The 24,628-nt window shown below is 41.2% G+C and overlaps 1 protein-coding gene across 11 annotated transcripts in view; it reads right to left on the reverse strand.

Annotated features, from left to right (window-relative positions):
• Positions 1-24,628, reverse strand: part of sgip1a (SH3GL interacting endocytic adaptor 1a) — a 287,174-nt gene that overhangs the window by 144,767 nt on the left and 117,779 nt on the right. For 6 of the 11 annotated variants that reach the window (XM_087990677.1, XM_087990683.1, XM_087990676.1 and 3 more), the window contains exons 3-4: positions 14,313-14,375; positions 7,870-7,933 (exon numbers count right to left, since the gene is read on the reverse strand). In XM_087990677.1, the coding sequence (XP_087846803.1) occupies positions 7,870-7,933; positions 14,313-14,375 (127 nt within the window). The remainder of the gene's footprint in view (positions 1-7,869; positions 7,934-14,312; positions 14,376-24,628) is intronic. The other 5 variants (XM_087990679.1, XM_043699414.2, XM_043699413.2 and 2 more) reach the window with 1 other exon arrangement.

The raw sequence follows: 24,628 nt of genomic DNA on the forward strand, positions 1-24,628 counted from the left end.
ACTGATAGCTACTTACTTTCTCAGGCTGTAATCCCAATAGTTATCATTTCGTAGTAATTCAGATTGTGCCTGCTGGAACCTCTTACAATACCTCACTGAACAGGGTACACAGAACCAAAAAAGGACTGTAGCTCATGAGATGCTCTTACCTCTTATGTTCAAGGAGCCCTTGGGTGCTCAGACTAGACATATGTGGGAAAGAATGAGTTAAAACACAAAATGTTCTGATTTCAATACAGTAGGATTGCAAGGCAGAGGAAAAATGCAGTTGGAATTTGGAGATCACTAAACAAATATATAATTTGTAATCAGGAATAGAAATCACAGTAACCTACATTATGTGATTGACTTCCACAAACACATCTGTAGTTACCCAACAGTAGTGATTAAGATAAAAGTCCAATCAAAATAAACTACTTAAGAAAATTGTTTATGCACCTCAAACCAGATCACTTATTTATTTGTCCTAAACCTCCAGCAAGGTCACTGTTGCTTGTTCGGAGCTTCATGTTATCATTACAGTTTCAGGCACTGAACAGAAAAATCATCAACTTAACTTGCATGTCAAGGTCAGTTATGTGGAGCATAATCTATGTTAAAAAAAAATTGAGAGAGAAAACGCGAGATAAATCATTGCAGGTGTGGTCAACACCAAACTTCGATTTCACAAACCTGCAGACTGCAGAAAGATAATTAAGGGAACATCTTTTGCTAAATATTGTAATAATAGTTATTTTAATAAATGCATATGAGTAGGCTCAAAAATGCTGTATTTAGATTACATTTCATCAGCAGATAATGAACCAGCAATATCTTGTCGAATAATCACAGTTAGCAAATGATGATATACTACCAAGGTATACCTGTTTTGCCTTTTGTAATAATTTACCTTTCCTGTCACATATTTATTAAGGGGGTCTAACCTTTGCAACCAAATGGCTGATTTTAACAGGCAGTGATATTCAATAAAAGGTCAGCTGTTTGTGCTACAATCATAAAATGTTTCAAGGCAGTTGTTCAGTCTATTATTTGTTTTTTTCACCTTCATTAATAGTTAATCAGGTCTCAAGTTTTTTTTAAAAAACTTAAAGTTATATTGAATGCTAAGCTTCAGTGCAACACCAAAGATTGGAAAGAATAGAACAATCTTAGCATTACTATATCAAAATTATGGACATTTCTATGTTATTCAGATTCTGTTTTATTACATAGATGTGTAGAACTATTTCTTGATTGATCAAATGTTCCCTCCTACTTTTGTCCGAACTTGGTCTTTGTTCTAGGCTATTAATTTGAAAGGCATAAATCTAGCAAAGATTTTTTTTTAAAAAGTTTTTCTCTCTTGGCAGACCAAATATTAAGTATTTCGAAAATTGTACAGGCATGAGATAGCTGTGTGTCATGAAAGATTAAAATTTCTCAGCTGCTTTGGCTACTGATAAAGGGTTGCAAAAGGTTGCTCAAGACTCAAAACAGGTTCAACATTCCCTATGAAACAAACAAAAAAAAACAGAAATTGCTGGAAAAAACCTCAGCAGGCCAGGTAGAATCTGTGAAGAGAAAAAAAGATTTAGACCAGAATAGATGCTTGCTTTTAAGCAGCACTACCCGATGGGCCAAGGGGCCTGCAGAGAGCTGTAGATCTCTACAACTGACTTAACCCTAGTTACTGGACTTGAAACGTTAATTCTGCTTTCTCTCCGCAAATGCCGACAGACCTGTTGGGTTTCTCTAGCAATTCCTGTTTTTTTTTTTCAGATATCCAGCATGCTTTGTTATAGCAATATTAGATCATTTTGGGCAATGATCTATTTTTATTCCCTTCTGCAAGCCTAAGATGAATTTTCTTAAAATAAGAGCTTTATTTTAACATAGTAAACATAACACATTCATGTTTCTCGTTAAAAGCATACTGGCTGATAAATTAATTTTCAGCTGATAGTAAGTTAGCATTTAAAAAGGGCCATTTATTTCTTACATTCCAGAATACGTGAAACTAGATTTTGTTTTTTCTGGTAAAAGGAGGGCAGCAACAGAATTGTGCTATCTGTCTGAAACAGAATTACAAACAAACGATCTGTACTGGTCCTGCCAAATGACAGTGAACATAATCACTACCTTCTACTTCTTCACTTCAAATTCATTCCAAGCTAGCATTAGATACCTCAGGAACATGAGTCATTGTGTACTTATGAGATGAATTAAGCTGGTGGTTGACGGATTATTCACTCGAGTAAACAATCCCAGATTTTCCATGGAAAATCTAGCAACAGAATCAAGGGAGAGTGGAATTATTTTCACATCATAGGATTCTTCAAAGTTCAGGGCCTTACTGATGTGATTGGACGTCCAAAACAAAGTGCAATGGCTTTCATGAACTGAAAAAAAGTGATGCTGCTCCAAAATTATCCACATAATTCATTGAACAGGAGACCATTACGCAAGCGATGTGAGCTTTCATGCAGCAGTCAGGCTACCCTCCTTTACATACGAACTCAGGAACAGCAGTAGGCCATTTAGCCCATCGTACCTACTCGCCACATAATAATATAATTATGGTGATTCATCCACTTCAACGCCTTTTCCCCACAATATTATAATATCTTTGTGTCATTTCTAAATATCAATCTCTACTTCAAACATACTCAATGATTTGAGTTTCCACATTCCTCTGGGGTAAAGAATTCCAAAGATTCAACTTCCTCACCTCAGTCCCAAGCAGTTTCTCCCCTATTTTTAAATTCTGTCCCCTGGCTATAGACATCCCACACAGGCAAAACATCTTACCTGCATTTAATCGGTTCGGTAATCCAAACCCTTTCAGTGCTTTTTTTTTTAAGGTTTAAATGAGATCATCTCTCTTTCTATGTAAATCTGGACTATGCAGGTCCAGTTTCCAAATTCCTCTTCATTGAAGAGTCCTATCATCTCAGGAAAATCCCACAAAGATGGTGGGCCTTTATTTCTTTCTCGCTATGGCAATGGTATCTTTCTTAAATTAAGGGGATCAAAACTGCACACAGTACTTATGGACCAGGCCAGACCCCTCAAAACATTTCAAGAAGGTAGCCCTGACCCAACCTTTTCTCGTTATTTTAAGCAGATAGAAGATGGATATTCCAGGAGTGATGTGGCTGGCGAAACTATGTTGTTTTAAACAACATCAGGACACCCTTCTCTTCTTTGAATTGTGCTATTGGACCTTTCACTTCCACCAAAAACAGATGAGGTCTTGGTTCAATATTTCATCTGAAAAACAGCACCTCCAGCAGTGCAATGCTCCTTCTGTACTGCACTGGGAGTATCAGCCTTGGTTGTTTTATTTTAATGTACTCCGTACCATAAATAGAATTTTAACTCCAGATACAGTTTTCTATCGTGAGATTACACCAACTGAACTAGAGCTGCCACCGTTGTATTATGACACAGTAGTGTGGGAGTTTGGGGAAAATAAGAAAAAAAAAAGTTTTTAAAAGTAAAGATGAAAGAAAAAAAGTGCTGGCCGAGCCAACAATACCCACATCAAATCCCTGAAGAAAACATCCACAAAAGGCATCAAACACTATCATTTAAACAGCCATGAATAGTAGCCAGTTCAAAAAACATAAAACTTTAGTAACTGACAGGATTATCATCAAATGCACTCTAGGTATCTTGCAGCAGCATTACGTATCCTTTGAAAGGTCAAAAAATAGCTTACAACACAATCTTATCAAAACCTCCAAACTCTCATTTTGGAAATGTGCACAAGCTTTACACCGGACAAATTTCATTCCAGTCAAAAACAGAGCAAGGTAATGGTGATAACCTTTGATGGACAACATATTCAATTTCACAATATGGAGAAATCCTTCACAGAGTTCTCTCTTCTACAATTGAGTTTTCATTTATGCTGACCAACACACTTGACCTAGCTGATTGAATGGTCACGTGTACTGAGGCACAGTGAAAAGCTTTGTTTTGCGAACAATACAGGCAGATCACATAGGTAAATAGCATAGATAGTAAATAATATGTAAACAGCAGCAAGAACCAAAACACAGATACAGGCGAATGCTATGAGTTTGAGTCCATTCAGTATTCTAACAATACTAGGGTAGAAACTGTTTTGAAACTGGCTGGTGCGTGTTCAGGCTTGTGTACCTTCTCCCCAGTGGTAGAGGTTGTAGAAAAGCATTGGATCTTTGAGAATGCTGGCAGCCTTCCCTTGACAGCAGGCCTGGTAGATGGATTCTATAGATGGGAGGTTGATCTTTGTGATTGTCCAGGCCGAGTTCACCACTTTCTGTAACTGTCTCTGATCTTAAATGGTATAGTTGCCATATCAGGTAGAGATACATCCAGACAGAATGCTATTGATGGTGCACCTATTCATGCCAAATTTCCTCAGCTGCCTGAGGAAGATGAGATGTTGCTGAGCCTTTGTAACCACTGCATTGACATGAAAAGTCCAAGAAAGCTTATTGTGGATGACCACTCCCAGGAAATTGATACTCTCCACTTGTTCCACCTCTGTGCTGTTAATGTGTAGGCAGGCAGGAGTAACGTCCCACTGAAAGTCAATGATGAGTTCCTTGGTTTTGCTGGCATTGAGAGCTGGGTTGTTCTTAGTGCACCATTCTTCCAGGTCTTCCATCTCCTGTCTGTACTGTTTTGTTGCCATCTGAGATTCCACCGACTAGGTGGTGTCATCAGCGAACTTGTAAATGGCATTAGTCTGGTATTTAGTAACACAGTCATGGGTATACAGTGAGTACAGTAGGGGGCTGAGTACGCACCCCTTGGGTAGAATTGTTCTATAGCAATTATTCTAAAGGTAGGTGAAGAATGTTTTGCAAGTGCTCTACTTGCAGATTATGAGACCTGTAAATATGGGCATATATCTTCCAAGTGGCCAAATGATAATGTTGGGAAATTATTAATATCTCACTTTGACATATAGGAAAGATCTTTGCCATAATAAGTCTAATGAGATTCCCTCAAAAACCAACAAAATATACTCAGAGGCACAGAATGTGACTACAGAGCATTCAGCTTCATAGTTGAATTGTCAGCTACGTCAGCTCCCTTCAAGAGAAGTGCAGCATGCAAACATCATGCTGCTTTGCTTTTATAAGGAACTCAAGCTGACAATAATTGCAAATGACGACACCAACTGTGGGCAGGCACTTGCCACTTTAGCAATGTGTGGTTTCTGTAGATCCAGATCACATGTCAGCACTAAAATAAGACATCAGCAGAGATCAACCCACAGCAGCAAGGTACAACTTTATACTTGGCGTTTGTTGCAGATTTTACCTTTTTGGAATAAGCTTGTTTAGTCAGAGAAGCTCAGCAGATGATTTGCTACATTTCCATCATCTCACAAATGGAAAGAATCCAACCAATCTTCAGCAACACACCTAATTATTCCATACCTGAAGCAATTGAAGTTTATCCAAAGGTGGCATGAAAGTCAAAACCAATGTGCTAGATCTTTACAGCTGTTAAAAACAGACATTTATCATGCTTCTAGTCTTTCCTGATGTTACCTGGATATTTAGGTTCCTTCAAGAAATTGCTCAAACAGGGTAATTTTGAGCTAAGACAGTGAATTGAATGCACCTTGGAATGTGGGTAAGTGTACCATCTATTGTATCTAAAGGAGTCGATGGAAAGAAACTAACTGCACAGTTAAAGAGGGACCAATACACGGTGCTCAAATCCAGGGTGTCAACTAAATATGGGGCCAACATAACAAATCCCCATGAAACAAAGAAACAAATGTCCAAAGTTTGAGGCATTTCCTTCAGATAAAGTACTCTTATTGGTCCAGATGTTCTGGCCTCTGGATAGTTGGACACAAGATGTACAACTGAGGTGCATTCAGTCCCATCAGACGTCAGAGACACTGCAGAAGTTGGAGCTCCTATCTGGAAGTTCCCCTGCTCTCAGGGGCCTTTCAAAAAAATCTCAGACCCTAAACTAGAGGCAGAGATCGTACAATTTACTTAACAGATTGTTACCCAGAGAACGTTAGACAGAAATTCCTTGTTTAATTCCCGAGCAACTACACAACTAATCTCCTCAACTCCCACATAGTCAGTCAGGGAGGGAGCTATCTCCATCACCCGATAGTCCTCTCTGACCCATTGACTCTCTCACCATGAATGAAAACCAGTAGAAGAAGAATTAGGAAATTAACTGGACAGTGAGTCATCACTTCAGGGCCTCCGTTGGAGGCAGGACAGGAAGACCATCCCTTTCCACTACATGCTTAATATGGAGAAGGTGGGAAAGGGATGGGGTGCCCACTTGCTACATTCTCATCTGTTTAGATCTGTCCATGCAAAGATTCTTGTCCTGAAATCTTTCACATTTCATGGAAGCTATCAGACCAGTTCAGTATTTCAAGCATTTTCCATTTTCATTTCAGAGAACAGATAGGAGTCAGCCAGTTAACGTAAATATGGAGTCACATATAGGGCACACTCAGTCATATAGCACAGAAACAGACCCTTGGGTCCAACTGGTCTGTGCCAACCAATCATTCCAATCTGACCTGGTCCCATTTACCAGCACTTGGCCCATATCCCTCTAAACCTCTACAGATGCTTTTCCAACGTTGTGATTTACCAGCCTCCACCATTTCCTTTCACAGCTCGTTCCATACACTCACCACTCTCTGCATGAAAACTTACCCCATAAAGCCCTTGTGCTGTCCCAACATTCTACATCCAGTAGGTGAGCTTAATCTGTCATTTTCAGGGTGAAATTCTTGAAGTCAGCCTTTATGAATGTGAAGATGTGAAACTTGAAAGGGTTCAGATAAGATTTACAAGGATGTTGCCAAGGTTGGAGGATTTGAGCTATAGGGAGAGGCTGAACAGGCTGGGGCTGTTTTCCCTGGTGCGCCAGAGGCTGAGGGGTGACCTTATAGAGGTTTACAAAATTACGAGGGGCATGGTTAGGATAAATAGACAGTCTTTTCCCTGGGGTCAGGGAGTCCAGAACTAGAGGGGAAAGATATAAAAGAGACCGAAGGGGCAACTTTTTCATGCAGAGGGTGCTACGTGTCTGGAATGAGTTGCTAGAGGATGTGGTGGAGGCTGGTACAATTGCAACATTTAAGAGGCATTTGGATGGGTATATGAATAGGAAGGGTTTGGAGGGATATGAGCCGGGTGCTGGCAGGTAGGACTAGATTGGATTGAGATATCTGGTCAGCATGGACGGGTTGGACCGAAGGGTCTGTTTCCATGCTGTCCATTTCTATGACTCTAAATGGAATTGTCTGATGATGTTCCTTTTTCAAAAAGATAGCAATAAACTCAATGCACTTTTGTGACAATGGTCTACCAAAATCTGAGCAGTGCAGGTTGTTTTGACGAGAGGATTTAAAACATCCTCCTTAATCAGTGTGCTAAAAAACCTGGGAGTCAATACACCTCAGTTGTGGTATAACCACAATGGTGATTACATTTTCTGATTATTGCCAGCCTTGAAACAGACATGTGCAACAGTGAACATCATATATTTCAGCTTCAACAGCAGCAATAAATTCTAACTTTAAGGCTCCTTTAATATGAAAAAAAGGGAAATTACTGATAATACCAAAGTACATTCATGATGATGTGAAACTTAAATGTATTACAAAGATTTACAACTAGCTACCTGTAATCACAGTATAAAACAGTGTAAGAAAGGTGACTGAATGACACGGAAATGTGCAGATGTTAGAAAAGAAGGTAGTTCATACTCACTACAATATATTCCTTTCAACTATTTGGAAAAATTGTCCACTGACAGACAGAGCAGCAAGGGAGCTTTGATTGTTCCATAGCATGTCAACTTGGAGAAGGAAGTGGATTATTTAAATGTAACACTTACGTTGAGTCAGTGTCTCTTTCTTTCTTCCGTATACCAAAAGCCTTCCTTGTACGTTTTTTCAATCCTGTTAAGATAAAAGCATTTATCCTGATGTAAATATAAATCAAATATAAATATAAATCAAATGTCAGAAGTGCTTCTCAGCATGATAGTACTAACCAAGTCCGAATCTTTGAAAGATCAATAGTATTGTTTTGCAGTCAAAACAAAAAGGACAACATAATACAAGAAGGTTCTACAAAAGGTCTGGTTCACTGAACATTTCACACTAAAGATTCAGTTGATAAATTAAAATCCTTAAAATTCTGGTTAAAAATTGTATCTGTGAAATTACTGCTTTTACCTTCATCTGTAAATTTAAAAAAAATTGTTTCTCTTTACAATTGTATATCTCATGGAGACAATATAAAATTTTTCATTGCAGATGAAAGCAGAGCTTGTGGCTATCTTGTCCAAGTGAATATGAGCAATCCATTTGGGTGAAACATCAGGAACTATGAAGACCAAGCTTCACCTGATGTCCACACATCATGAAATTAATCGCTAAGTTGGACAATTTAACTTCTAAGTGTTATATTGGAGACCTTTCATCAACTTTTCTTTTTACAAAGGAAGATAGATGGACCTAAAATTACTGCAGTGCTCACCTGATCACAGTTTGAGACAAGCATTAGGAGGCCCATGTGAAAAAGATGAAGTTGTTTGCACTGAAATTACTATTTCATAGAATCCCTATAGTGTGAAAACAGGCCATTTGGCACAACAAGTCCACACCTACCTTCCAAAGAGTAACCCACCCTGAGTTATACCCCTACCGTATATTTCCCCTGACTAATGCACCTAACCTACACATCCCTGGATACTATGGGCAATTTAGCATGGCCAACTCACCTAACCTGCACATCTCTGGACTGTGGAGGGAAACCAGAGCACCCAGAGGAAATGCACACAAAGACGGTGAGAATGTGCGAACTCCACACAGTCACCCGAGACTGGAATCAAACCCAGGCCTCTGGCACTGCTGCCTCACAGTGCCAACCACTGAGCCACCATCCTGCCCATTTCTTTATCATCCGAGTACAGCATCCAGTGGAAAAACCAAAATAGGAGAGCAGCCATTTACCAAGTACTCAAAAGGTATCTTCAGTATCCGCTACTGTTTTTTTCTCCACAAGGATTGAATGTCTTTGGAATGCTCTTTGCCAAAAGGCAGTGAATATCGAAGCTTTGAATATTTTTAAGACACAGATAGATTCTGGATTATCAAGGAGGTGAAAGATTGTAGTTAACATTAGAGCAGCCATTATCTTATTGAATGGCAGAACAAGGTCAAAGGGCTGAGTGGTCTCCCCTTGTTCAGATGTTTATATGTGTATGCTAAGTTTACAAGTCAACCATTAAATGAGTATGATTTCATGTTGAAAATCTACCATTCAAGGATATGAAGGACTATTTAGTCCTATGGACTTAACTCCATAACCTTTATTTTCCCTCTGAATCAGGCACTCTCCCTTTTAAACATACTACCTGTGTCTGTGGGAGAGTTTGATGTAGCCTTTTTATTTTTCTTCTGGGCAGAAAAAAAATTTAAAAATTTTTCTCTTTCACTCGAGAATTTTAGTAATTAGCTCCATTTTCTAGTAAATTGCATTTCAATTGGAATGTGATACTTGAATGAAAATAAGTAGAAGAAAATATTTTGTGACGCAACGAGAGTTCAAAGAAAGTGGAGCTGATCGGTTCTGTTGACATGGGTATGACAATAAGCTCACCGGATAATGATTGTGCAGAAAATCTAAAATGTTTCCCTTCACTCATCCAGAGGAATGGTCACAAACATTAGCCTCATTCGGGTGGAAAGTCACACCAGAATTAAGGGTGGAATTTTATAAGGCCGTGAATGCCATGGGCTATGGCAAGAAATCTGCTAGAGGTCCAGCAAAGATACACTCAAATGTTGGGAGCAAATAGCCATATTTGCCAAATAAGTTTCATGCATTGAGATGACATTAGTGACTGCTTATTATCAGCCTCATTAATTGCATATCTCCCCTCTTTAATGTGCAGCTGACTATTTCACTACTGGCTGTGAGGAAAACACACCGAAAACTCCTGACATGCAAATCTGAGCAGGTAACTGGCAGCTCCAGCGCACCACTTGCTCCTCCAGAACACTACATTGGCCACAATATCTCAGGGCAGGCTCAATTGGAACCAGCTACACTCACTTCCCTGTCCAAAGACACTGGTATCTGATACCTGCCAACCTCTCAGGATCTTTGTAGCAGTTCTCATACACTTATCAGACATTTTTACATTTTAAAACTGCACCTCGGGTGCATTAGGAACTGCTGTTGAAATGCTGCTGCGAGAAGACAGTCTGTTGGTGCCCGTTGTCAGGTATCCTGCTCATGGATTCAACCAGGCTGCATCTCAGGGCTACTCATTTGCTGTCTTAGTGCTCACTCACCCTCAACTTTGACACTACCTGGATGCCCACAGCATCCCTGCCTTGCCTTGCTGCTCCAAAAAGCGAGTTGCAAGGCTCACAATACTTCTGTGTTGCCTGTTCTTTAGTGAAAACACAAACACAATGGCATAAAGCTGACAGTCAGGTCAAGGTCAGCAGCCTCTAATCAGAAAGTACTGGTACATCATGTCATGTCAAGGGCAACCTCTAACATTAGTCCAGTGGTTTGGCCATGGTCAGTCAGTCAATTGCAGCAGTCAGGGTCATCACCCCAGGTTGGAGGGGTGGCGTACTGTGCTGCGAGGAGCCAAACGCTGGGCAGCCCACTACCTGTCTTGACTCACTCTGCTTGACGGTGAGCTGGTTTCTCCTGGAATTAGGAGGGAGGGAGTGAACAAATGAGATGAAAGTAGGTGGCACAGCTGTGAGTGGTGTTGCTGGTGGGGAAGTTGATAAGGTCTCTCGAGCAAGTGAGTGGGCAGAACAGAGGTCATCGAGTGTGGTTTGGGGGGGGGGGTCACAGCAACTGTGCATGATAGACTATGAATATGGTGGGAGATGGTGGAGTAGCACAGAGACAGTAAGATTGAGGCAGCTAATAGAAGATTAGAAAATGGTGGCACTGACCTGCTTCCCACACTATTGGGCACACCTCCAGAAAGCAGAGAGCACAAGGACACAGATGGCAACCCTTGGACCAGAATGACAGGGTCTAATGTTGTTACCTCCTCTACTGGGTGTGAGGAAGAGGGTGCCCATTCTCTACATCACCCCATCTGACAGGACCTCCAGATGTTTGTCTACCTTACTTGATAAGTCCAGGGCTAATGTCACAAACTGTGCAGGACAGGTCTGGAATGATTGTGCAGCCAGACATGCACTACGGCCTTTTAAAGATGGTTCAGGCATTTGAGGTCCTGGGCTATTTAGCAGTGGACTGTTTTCTCATTTGTTGCTTTTTATCACGGTAGAGCAATATGATACTGTGCAATTTTACTGCAGATGACTTAATGCAATATTAATCTATTATAGGAATAAGACCATTAGATATAGGAGCAAAATTAGGCGATTTGGTCCATAAGTTTGCAGATGACACCAAAACTGGATGTGTAGTGCACAGCGAAGAAGGTTACCTTAGAATAGGATGGGATCTTGACAGAACCCCACTGGTCCTCACCTACCACCCCACCAATCTCCATGTACAGCGCATCATCTGCCGTCACTTCCGCCACCTCCAAACAGACCCCAGCACCAAGGATATATTTCCCTCCCCTCCCCTATCAGCTTTCCGTAGAGACCACTCCCTCCGCGACTCCCTTGTCAGATCCACACCCCCCACCGACCCAACCTCCACTCCCGGCACCTTCCCTTGCAACCGCAGGAGGTGCAACACTTGCGCCCACACCTCCCCCCTCACTTCTCTCCAAGGCCCCAAAGAAAACTTCCATATCCGCCACAGATTCACCTGCACCTCCACCCACATCATCTACTGCATCCGCTGCAGCCGGTGTGGCCTCCTCTATATTGGGGAGACAGGCCGCCTACTTGCGGAGCGATTCAGAGAGCACCTCTGGGCCACCCGGACGAACCAACCCAACCACTCTGTAGCACAGCATTTCAACTCCCCCTCCCACTCCACCGAGGATATGTAGGTCATTGGACTCATCCACCGCCAAACCACAACAACGCGACGGGCGGAGGAGGAGCGTCTTATCTTCCGACTGGGAACCCTCCAACCACAGGGGATGAACTTGGACTTCACCAGTTTCTTCATCCCCCCTCCCCCCACCTTGTCTCAGCCGAATCCCTCCAGCCCGGCACCGCCTTCCTGACCTGCAGTCTTCTTCTTGACCTCTCCGCCTCCATCCTACTCTGACCTATCACCCTCACCTTGACCTCTTTCCACCTATCACATTTCCAACGCCCCTCCTCCAAGTCCCTCCTCCCTACCTTTTATCTTCTCCTGCTGAACACTCTCTGCTCATTCCTGAAGAAGGGCCTGTGCCCGAAACATCGAATCTCCTGTTCCCTGGATGCTGCCTGACCTGCTGTGCTGTTCCAGCAATAAAGTTTCAACTTTGATCTCCAGCATCTGCAGACCTCACTTTCTCCTCTTGATCAGATGGGCCAATGGGTTGAGGAGTGGCAGATAGAGTTTAATTTAAGTTAAATGGGAGGTGCTGCATTTTGGAAAAGGCAAATCAGAGTAGGACTTATACACTTAAATGGGAAGTCCTGGGGAGTGTTGCTGAACAAAGAGACCTTGGAGTGCAGGTTCATTGAAAGTGGAGTCACAGTTAGAAACAATTGTGAAGGCAGCATTTGGTATGCTTTCCTTTATTAGTCAGTGCATTGAGTAAAGGAGTTGGGAGGTCATGGTGTGGTTGTACAGGCCATTGGTTAGGCCACTGTCGGAATAGTGCGCGCGATTCTGGTTTCCCTTCTATAGGAAGGATGCTGTGAAACTTGAAAGGGATCAGAAAGGATTTATGGATGTCAACAGGGTTGGAGGATTTGAGCTATAGGGAGAGGCTGAACAGGTGACATTATAGTGGTTTATAAAACCATGAGGGGCATGGATACAATAAATAGACAAGGTCTTTTCCTCTGGGTAGGAGAATCCAGAATGAGAGGGCATTGATTTAGGGCGAGTGGGGAGAAATTTAAAAAGGACTTAAGGGGCAACTTTTTCATGCAGAAGGGTGGTGCATGTATGGAATGAGCTGCCAGAGGAAGTGGTGGAGGCTGGTACAATTACAGCAATTAAAAGGCATCTAGATGGTATATCAATAGGAAGGGTTTACAGGAATATGGGCCAAGTGCTGGAAAAAATGGGATTATAATAGATTAGGGTATCTGGTCGGCATTAACAAGTTTCCATGCTGTACATCTCTGACTCTGTCTGTCCGCCATTCGATCACAGCTGATGTACGTTTCTCAAACTCATTCTCCTGTCTCTTCTACATAACCTTTGATCTGCTTACTAATCCAGAACCCAACTCGGTCTTAAATATACTTAATGTCTTTGCCTCCACAACCCTCTGTAGCAATGAGTTCCACAGATTAATCACCCTCTGGCTGTAGAAGTTCCTCCTCATCTCAGTTCTAAAGAGGTTGTCCTTTCACTCGGAGGCTGTTGCTTTGAGTCCCCGTCTCTGCTACCAATACAACAGTGGAAACCATTGTTTTAAAATAAAAACTGACCAACCAGAATATTTCTGAATTAATATTCCTCGCACATTTCTGAAGCACCTGCATGAGTATTAAAGACAAAAATTGCAAATATGTAATCCATCCACTACATTGTTTTCGACAGTTTTGAACAAGGCACAAAGAAAGTTAATAGTCTGGAGTTAATTTACAAATTTTCAGGCGACAAAAATCACAGGGATAGTCAATAGTAGGAAAGTCTACAACAACTAACAGGTGGACATTAATAAACTTGTGGAACAGACAAATAATTGACAAATGAAGTTCAGCACAGATAAATGTGAAATAGTAAATTTTGGTAGAAGAATAATTAGATGCAAACTGGCCAGAAATTGGAAGATGCAATTAGGAAGGCAGGTGGATAAAGGGATCTTGCAGTACAAATACACCAATCACTGAAAGCTGTATATTAGGTTGGAAAGGTCATTAAAGTAAACCAAGAACACAGGCTTTTTTAAATGGGGGAGGTAGAGCTACTGGGAAGCTCAGAACCACAGATGCTTGCATCATCTTTAAAAAGGTGCTATCCACCCAGGCATGTACTGTCAGTCCAGATCAGAAAGTTAGGCTAAACATGCATTGAACCTTAATTCCAAAAGCAATGCATGCAGTTCTAATAACCATCAGGAAAAGATTGACAGGCTGATTTCTTTTCTGTTGAAGAAATTAAATCTTAGGGGTAATCTAATAGAGGTCTTCAAAATCATGAAGGTATTTGATATAGTGGGTATGAGATGTTAAGGGGTTAATTTGCTCTGCTGACCTTCAAGAAACTGGATGTCCCTGGATAAGGTGGTGTGCTTCTCTATCTTGGAGGTACAATCTCCTATTATTCAGAGAAAATTCACATTATTATCCCCTATTCAGAATCAAAAAGAACATAGTTAAAATTCTGACTACTCCCTGCAATTAAAGAAAAGATTTATACCAGATCTTGCCTTTAAAGGAATGATCTAAATTACATTATCTCAAGAAACAATCAGGACACTGCATTGTGTCTCGAGTGGCATGTGACTGTGGGGGAGTGGCTGGGGATTGTCTTGTGGGCATGACTAACTGTGATGGAAGATTTTGTATAAAGGAAGAACTGGTTCCTTTGCTCAGGGAGATCTCTTGACACGGTCAGCTAGTGTTGTGAAGAGTGTGTTAACAGTTTCTCCAAAGCTTGTAGCTGCTTAATAAATTTTGACTGTTCAGAGATGTTGGCACATTGCAGTTCATCAAGAATGTGCCCTCTTGCAGAGGAGCTTAACTACAAGTTACCAACATAATACCGGTGATTTATCATTTCAACAGGGAACGTAGAAGAAAACCACCAGAGTGGTGAGAATATGAAACCACAGGAAATGTTTGAACTGAATAGCACAAGTGTAATGTTAATACTGAAATAGGAGGGAGAGAAGTGAATAGTGGGTTACAATGCTTTAAAGCAATACCAGCTTTAGCAAAGATGGAAAAAAAAAGAGGTTTGACAGAAGCATAAAAGGAGCATGGACTGGTTGGGTTGAATGGCCTGGTTCTATGCAGTCTTTCTTTTGTTACTCTAAATAAAATAATTTATACATTAACCAGACATGAAGATCCTTACTGACTGACATTTTGAGAAGAGAAACAAATTATTTAAGATGCAGTTGTGTTGATGGGTGATGGTGAATGACTACCTACAGCAGAACATGGTAGATGGTGTGGTGCAACAGTACTAACAGCTGACCAAACATCCACAAGGAGGAGATACAGAAGAATTAGGCTTTAAAAGGAGCACAAAATATGGCAAGCATCTTGAATCTTAAAGTTGGATTTTCTGTGCACATAGGCAGGAAACGATAATGTTCTCACAAAAATGTTAATAAGATGATCGGAGCCTTTTACACAGAAAACAACAGTCTAACACAAAAGGTGCAGTCAAGGAAGGCAAGATGATAAAATGGACCAATTGACAGGCATCTCCAAATGCTTGGATTAAAGAGGTAGCGTGACAGGAAAGCCTTAAAGGGACGATAGCCTCCTGCTTCTCTGCCATGCTAAAAGGTAAGCTCCTAAAAATCTGAACAGATGAAGGCCAGCAACAATGGGACAAGGAGGGATTTTAAAAAAAGGGGATGTTGGAGGGAAATTGTGGAGCTGGAGAAAGCTGCAGACCTAGGGAGGATGATGATAATGAAGGAATTTTAGACAAGCATGACTATTTCAAAAAAAAAGCTGAAAATGTGTTGCTGGAAAAGCGCAGCAGAACTTTTCCAGCCACACATTTTCAGCTCTGATTTCCAGCATCTGCAGTCCTCACTTTCTCCTATTTCAAAAAATATAATTGTTGAGGCATTGGGAACCAACATAGATCGGCAACAAAACTCATGAATAAGTGGAACTTGTGTGATGGGCAGCAAAGTTTAGTTTGAGCTGGTTTGTAAAGGATAGACGACAGGAAAACAGCCAGAAAAGGTGTTGTAACAGCCATATTTGACTAAACCATTGACTAGGGTTTCCATGGTAACGATCGAAGGTTGTGCTAGAGATAGCTGACAATACTGAAGGAAAATGTGATACTTATTGAACAGAATGCAGAGACTGGTATTCCTTTTGAAAATTGTCAGGGAAAAAGAAAAATCATTGTTAAGAATACAAAGACTGTAACTAAAAGGGATAGATTAAAAATCTTCCTAATTTTTAACTGCAACTTTTAAATTTAAAATTTGACATGTCGTACAGATGCCTTTACCTGTATTTTTGATTGTGGACAAAAATAGGAAAAGGACTATTTAAAACTATGCTTTATGAAAGGGTGTTTTTTTTTAAAAAAGTGCAGCATTACAAGTTACTGAAACTCATTGTCAGTTGTGTTTACACTGCTGCTTTGATAAAACAATGGAGAAGGTTGTTTGTAAAATGAGCCAGCACTAAGAGGCACACACAAAGTGAGGTTTAGGACCTCTTGTGGCACAAATGGTAGTGTCCCCAACTCTGAGCTTGGAGACCTAGATTTAGGTCCTACCTGCTCCAGAGATGTCTACTAATGTCTCTGGTCAGGTTGATGAGGAAAACACCTACAAAGTGAGAGCTGACTGACAATAGATTGCTGAATAATTTGTGAAGTGGTGACCAGTAGTGGATGCCAAAGGCTATCAGCCTTATGACAACTATGATTGGCTCTTGGGTAGCTGAACAGCTTTTGGATGAGAAAGATCCTGGCAGAAAACCTCAGACTGCTGAAAGAACAGATGGTGGGTCTCTCTCCCCAGTAAAGTACCTAAAACTTGATTTTCCCTCACCATTTGCTGTAAGTGGTGGCCTTTGACTAAAAAAACGTTGCACTGAGTGTAGCAATTGCCTGTCACTCCTCAAATGAAAGGAAAATAATCTGGAATAGAGATATTGAAGAATAGGAAACCATGGCAAGTAAAGGCTTCATTTCAGTGAGGCATTTGGACTGGGGCCATTGAATTGCTTCCCCAGATTTTTTCCTGTGACATATAACACCAATTTTTATTTTGTCTGTATCTGTGTACGTTTTTTTTAAAAAGGGAGTTAAAAGTTTTAACTAGTAACATAATGTCAATGATTGTTACCTCGTGTTTAGTATCTATTTTTAATAAATACTAGTTCTTGCTAGATACAGAAACCTGGCTTTCTGTTGGGCTCTGTCTATGAGACATAAATTGTGAACTTTTGTATAATTTGATACATTTTATAATTTATACAATGACTTCAGGAATAGTCAAGCTTGACTTCCAGAGCATTACTCCAGTGAGGTGTGACAATATATCTACTGATGGCAAAAACTTTAATTTATTGCCAACCCCAGTTGACCTTAAAAGTGCAATCAGACTTTTTGAACCCTGCAGTCTTGTGGTACAGGAGAAAAGGCTTTCCCACAATGCTGTTAGGTCAAGAGAGCCAAGATTTTGACAAAACAACAATGCAGAACAAGCACTATACTGCTTTTGTGGGATTTCCAAGGAATTTGAAAGAGATACTGTTTCCCTAAGTGCAGGAGGCTGTAGATTTAAAAGCATTTTGCTGAAAAACAAAACTTGAATTGTAAATTGCAGCTCATCTAAAGGTTAGATATCAGACAAGCAGTGTGGGAGCACAACAGCAGTTGAAGCTCAAGGGAGGTGGAGCTATGTATTGTTTGAGTACTTGTGGGAGTTAACACAACAAGCTTGATCACATTAATTATATTTAGCAAGAATTCAACACAAGAAAAAGCAAGATAAAAAGATATTTCTTGAATGCATTTCTCAAAACAGAGGGAAATGTGGACTAACTAGTATGTACCATGTTAAATATTTTTCCATATTTTGCATCACATATTACATTAACTAGTTCATTAGCTATGTGTATAAGTGTTCCTGCACTAAATTCACAATAAATGGATGAAAGTGTTTTTTTTTAAATTACATGTGGGTGTCACGAGCTAGGCTGGCACTTTAATTGTCTGTCCCTAATTAGAACAAAGAGCAGCACAGCACTGTCCCTTCAGCTCTCAATGGTGTGTTGACCTTTTATCAGACTAACCTATATTCCCTTCATTGTACTATCTTCCATGTGCCTATCCAAGAGTCACATAAACGTCCCTAACGTATCTCACTCGATTACCACTGCTGGCATTGCATTCCACGCACCCAGCACTCTCTAGTGTAGTTTCCCTGGATAAGGTGGTATTCAGCTACCTTCTTGAATCATGCAGTCCCTGGAGTGCATCAGGAGACCCTGAGGAGATGTTGGAGAGTAATTCCATAATTTCAACCCAGTGGCAATAAAAAGAAATAAATAAACTGGGAAGCCAGGGAGGAGATTGGAATCTTTGGGTTTGATCTTTATGTTGTCATTTTCTACAGGAATAGTAGAAGACTGGAGGATAGCAAATGTTGTCCCTTTGTTCAGGAAGGGGAGTAGAGACAACCCTGGAAATTATAGACCAGTGAGCCTTACTTTGGTTATGGGTAAAGTGTTGGAATGGTTTATAAGAGATAGGATTTATGATCATCTAGAAAAGGATTAAGTTGGTTAAAGATAATCAACACGGTTTTGTGAAGGGTAGGTCATGCCTCACAAATCTTAGAGTCTTTGAGAAGGTGACCAAACAGGAGGAGGAGGGTAAAGCGGTTGATGTGGTGTATTGGGATTTCAGTAAGGCGTTTGATAAGGTTCCTCATGGTAGGCTATTGCTCAAAATACAGAGGCTTGAGTGTGATTTAGTGGTTTGGATTAGAAATTGGCTAGCCCAAAAAAAGATAGAGGGGGGTGGTTAATGTGAAATACTCATCTTGGAGTTCATTTACTAGTGGGCTACTGCAAGGATCTGTTTTGGGTCCACTGTTGTTTGTCATTTTTATAAAATGACCTGGATGAGGGCATAGAAGGATGGATTAGTAAATTTGCGGATGACACAAAGGTTGGTAGAGTTGTGGACAGTAACAAAGGATGTTGTAGGTTACAGAGGGACGTGGATAAGCTTCAGAGCTGGGCTGAGGGGTGTCAAATGGAGTTTAATGCGAAAAAGTGTGAGGTGATTCACTTTGGAAGGAATAACAGGAATGCAGAGTACTGGGCTAATGGGAAGATTCTTGGTAGTGGAGATGAATGGAGAGATCTCAGTGTCCATGTACACAGATCATTGAAAGTTGCCACCCAGTTTGATAGGGTTGTTAAGAACGCATACAGTGTGTTAGCGTTTATTGGTAGAGGCATTGATTTTCAGAACCACAAGGTCCTTACTTTAGCTATACAGAAACCTCTGGTGGGGCCACACTTGGAATATTGTATACAGTTCTGGTCACTGCATTATAGGGGAAGGATGTAGAAGCTTTGGAAAGGGTTCAGAGGAGGTCTACTAGAATGTTGCCTGGTATAAAGGGAAGATCTTATGAGGAAAGGCTGAGGGACTGGAGGCTGTTTTCATGAGAGGAGGAGTTTGAGAGGTGACTTAATTGAGACACAAGATAATCAGAGGGTTAGTTTGGGTGGACAGAGAGCTTTCTGTGTTAGATGGTGATGTCTAGCATGAGGGGACATAGCTTTAAATTGAGGGGTGTTGAATATAGGACAGATGTCAGAGGTAGGTTCTTTACTCAGAGTAATAGGGGTGTGGAACACACTGCCTGCAGCAGTAGTACTACTACCACAACAACCAACAAAGTTTATTTGGAAGCACTAGCTTTCGGAGAGCTGCTCCTTCACCTGATGAAGGAGCAGCACCCCGAAAGCTAGTGCTTCCAAATAAACCTGTTGAACTATAACCTGTTGTTGTGTGATTTTTAACTTTATCCACCCCAGTCCAACATCAGCGTCTCCAAATCATGTAGTAAACTCACCAATGTTAATGGCATTTAAATGGTCATCAGATAGGCCTATGGATGAGAATGGAATACTGTAGGTTAGATGGCTTCAGATTGTTGCACCTTCCTGTGAAACCATCGAGGGACAAAGGGCGTGTACTGTGCTGTAATGTTCTCTGTTCTATGTAGTGTGTGGCTCAAAGGAGAACATGCAGGGGATGGTGTTCCTTTGCATCTGCTGTCCTTGTACCTCTATGTGGTAGAAGTCATTGGCTTGGAAGATGCCTTGGTGAATCACTTCATCTAAATGGCGCACACTGCTGCCACTGTACATTGATATAAAGGGAGTATTTGTGGTAAATAGGGTGTCAACCAAGTGGGTTGTTTTATACTGGATGAGGTCCAACTTCTTGAATATTGTTGAAGCTGCACTTAACCAGCAAAATGTAAAATATTTCTTAACATTCCAGAGTTGTGCCTTTTGGATGGTGGACAAACATTGAGATGATAGGATTCCCAAAATATTGTCTGCACTTGCAATCACAGTATTTATGGAGCTTGTCCACCACAGTTTCTGGTCAATAGTAACACCCAGGTTTTGAAGGTGAGTGATTCATCATAGACAATGCTATTAAAATTCAAACAGAGATAGGTAAATTTTCCCTTGTTGGAAGAATATTGCCTGGCACTTGTGTGTCAATGTTACTTGCCATTTATCAGTCCAACCCCGAATTTTGTCCAGGTCTTGCTGTATATGGAGAAGGACTCCTTTGGAATCTGAGGACTCATGAAGGTGCAATCATGTAATCAGTGAACATCCCAATTCTGACTTTGTATGCAGAGAATGTCATTGGTGAAGTAGCTAGAGGTGGCTGGGCCTAGGATATTCTGCAGGGGTCTCCTGGGTCTGAAATTACAGACCTCTAAAAACCACAATGGCCTTTTGTTATTGACTACAAATCAGCAAGGAACTGGTTTTGATTTTTATTGACTCCAGTTTTGCTAGAGCTCCTTGATCCCATATTGACTGGTAGCTTAATGTTCCAGGATACAAATGCTACAGGAAGGATAGAAAGGAAAGCAAAAGAGGAAGGGAAGTGGCGTTTTTGATAAGGGATAGCATTACAACTGTACCAAGGGAGGATATTACCGGAAATACATCCAGGGAAGTTATTTGGGTGGAATTGAGAAATAAGAAAGGGATGATCACCTTATTGGGATTGCATTGTAGACCCCCTAATAGTCAGAGAGAAATTGAAAAGCAAACTTGTAAGGAGATCTCAGTTATCTGTAAGAATAATAGGGTGGTTATAGTAGGGGATTTTAACTTTCCAAACAGACTGGGACTGCCATAGTGTTAAGGGTTTACATGGAGAGGAATTTGTTAAGTGTGTACAAGACAACTTTCTGATTCAGTATGTGGATGTACCTACTAGACAGGGTGCAAAACTTGATCTATTCTTGGGAAATAAAGGCAGGGTGGGTGACTGAGGTGTCAGTGGGGGAGCACTTTGGGGCCAGTAACCATAATTCTATTAGTTTTAAATTAGTGATGGAAAAGGATAGACCAGATCGAAAAGTTGAAGTTCTAAATTGGAGAAGGGCCAATTTTGATGGTATTAGGCAAGAACTTTCAAAAGCTGATTGGAGGCAGATGTTTACAGGTAAAAAGGACGGCTGGAAAATAGGAAGCCTTCAGAAATGAGATAACGAGTGTCCAGAGACAGTATATTCCTGCTGGGGTGAAAGGAAAGGCTGATGGTATAGGGAATGCCAGATGACTAAAGAAATTGAGGGTTTGGTTAAGAAAAAGGAGGAAGCACATGTCAGGTATAGACAGGACAGATTGAGTGAATCCTTAGAGTATAAAGGAAGTAGGAGTATACTTAAGATGGAAATCAGGAGGGCAAAACGGGGACATGAGATAGCTTTGGCAAATAGAGTAAAATGAGAATCCAAAGGGTTTTTACAAATACATTAAGGACAAACGGGTAACTAGGGAGAGAATAGGGCCCCTCAAAGATCAGTAAGGCAGCCTTTGTGTGGAGCCATAGAAAATGGGGGAAGATGTTAAATCAGTATTTTGCATCAATATTTACTGTGGAAAAGGATATGGAAGATATAGAATGTAGGGAAATAGATGGTGACACCTTGAAAAATGTCCATATTACAGAGGAGGAAGTGCTGGATGTATTGAAATGCATAAAGGTGGATAAATCCCCAAGACCTGATCAGGTCTACCCTAGAACTCTGTGGGAAGTTAGGGAAGTGATTGGTGGGCCCCTTGATGAAATATTTGTATTATCAATAGTCACAGGTGATGTGCCGGAAGACTGGAAGTTGGCTAACGTGGTGCCACTGTTTAAGAAGGGTGGTAAGGACAAGCCAGGGAACTATAAACCAGTGAGCCTGAGGTCAGTGGTGGGCAAGTTGTTGGAGGGAATCCTGAGGGACAGGATGTACATGTACTTGGAAAGGCAAGGACTGATTCGGGATAGTGCGTGCATGACTGTGTGGGAAGTCATGTCTCACAAACTTGATTGATTGAGTTTTTTGAAGTAGTAACAAAGAGGATTGATGAGGGCAGAGCAGTAGACATGACCTATATGGACTTCAGCAAGGCATTCAACAAGGTTCCCCATGGGAGACTGTGATTAGCAAGGTTAGATCGCATGGAATACAGGGAGAACTAGCCATTTGGATACAGAACTGGCTCAAAGGTAGAAGACAGAGGGTGGTGGAGGAGAGTTGTTTTTTAGACTCAGGCCTGTGACCAGTGGAGTGCCACAAGGATCGGTGCTGGGTCCTCTACTTTTTGTCATTTACATAAATGATTTGGATGTGAGCATAAGAGGTACAGTTAGTAAGTTTGCAGATGACAACAAAATTGGAGGTGTAGTGGACAGCAAAGAGGGTTACCTCAGATTACAACGCGATCTTGAACAGATGGGCCAATGGGCTGAGAAGTGGCAGAAGGGGTTTAATTCAGATAAATGTGTCGTGCTGCATTTTGGGAAAGCAAATCTGAGCAGGACCTCTACAGTTAGTGGTAAGGTCCTAGGGAGTGTTGCTGAACAAAGACCTTGCAGTGCAGATTCATAGCTCCTTGAAAGTGGAGTTGCAGGTAGATAGGATAGTTGATGCGGCATTTGGTATGCTTTCCTTTATTGGTCAGAGTATTGGGTACAGGAGTTGAGAGGTCATGTTGCAACTGTACAAGTCATTGGTTAGGCCACTGTTGGAATATCACGTGCAATTCTGGTCTCCTTCCTATCGGAAAGATGTGGTGAAACTTGAAAGGGTCCAGAAAAGATTTACAAGGATGTTGCCAGGGCTGGAGGATTTGAGCTATAGGGAGAGGCTGAACAGGCTGGGGCTGTTTTCCCTGGAGTGTCGGAGGCTGAGGGGTGACCTTATAGAGGTTTACAAGATTATGAGGGGCATGGATAGGATAAATAGACAAAGTCTTTTCCCTGGGATGGGGGAGTCCAGAACTAGAGGGCGTACGTTTAGGGTGAGAAGGGAAAGATATAAAAAAGAAAAGAGACCTACGGGGCAACTTTTTCACACAGAAGGAAGGAAGGTGGTATGTGTATGGAATGAGCTGCCAGAGGAAGTGATGGAGGCTGGTACAATTGCAACATTTAAAAGGCATTTGGATGGGTACATGAATTGGAAGTGTTTGGAGGGATATGGGCTGGGTGCTGGCAGGTGGGACTAGATTGGGTTGGCATGTCTAGTTAGCATGGACAGGTTGGACCAAAGAGTCTGTTTCCATGCTGTACATTTCTATCACTATGACTCCACTGGAATACTGCCTTACAGTCAAGGACAGTCACATCTGGAGTCCAGCTCTTGTCTGTAATGAAGTCATGAGCCAATAGCTCTGCCAGAGCCCAGAGTGATCAGTGAGCAGGTTATTCCTTCGTAAGTGCTGCAGATAGCACAGTAGCCCTCCTCTTCCTCAATTTACTAGTGATTAACAGTAAATTGATAGGGTAATAATGACCAAGTTTGATTTGTCCTGTTTGTGTACAACATATACCATTGGCAACTACATGGTGTAACTATAGTGGAACAGCTTAGCGAGGGTATGGCTGGTTTTGGAATACTGCTCTTCAGTACTGTTACCATAATGTTGTCAGGCCATAAAGCCTTTGCAATAGACAGAGCTAAATAATTCCACAATCAACAGATCAAACCTAACATCAAAACAAAAAAGTGCTGCAATGTATCCAGTGCCCTCAACCATTTCTTGATATCACATGAAGTGAACTGATTGGCTGAGGACTATTATCTGTGATGTTGGGACCTTGGGAAAAAGCTGCGATGAGTCATTTAACAGTACTCTTGGCTGAAGATTGTTGCAATTACTTTAGCTTTTGCATTTAAGTATTGGGCTCCCTAACATTAAGAATCAAACCTCCTCCTCTTGTCAGTTGGTTAATTGTTCACTGTCATTCATAACTAAATGTGGGGCTGCAGAGCTTAAATCTCATTAAAAGGAAACAAAATATTGTTGATGCTGGAAATCTGAATTAAAGAAATAAATTAGTTCTAAAGCAGTGCTCTTGGACTCAAAATGTTGTTTCCGTTTCACTTCACAGATGCCACCAGACCTGCTGAGTTTCTCTCGCGCTTTGTTTGGATTTTAGGTCTGATCTGGTGGTTGTAGAATCTGGTGGTTCTGTCTATTGCTGGTCGGTTCTGCTGTTTAGCATACAAATTGCCCTGTGTTGTAGCTTCACCATGCTAACATATTCTTTTATGTGTCCTGTACTGCTCCTGGCATGCCCCACTG

Source organism: Chiloscyllium plagiosum, unplaced genomic scaffold, assembly GCF_037043375.1.
Source record: "Chiloscyllium plagiosum isolate Xiang-an unplaced genomic scaffold, Cpla_swu_hap1 HiC_scaffold_9, whole genome shotgun sequence".
Lineage (NCBI taxonomy): Eukaryota > Metazoa > Chordata > Chondrichthyes > Orectolobiformes > Hemiscylliidae > Chiloscyllium > Chiloscyllium plagiosum.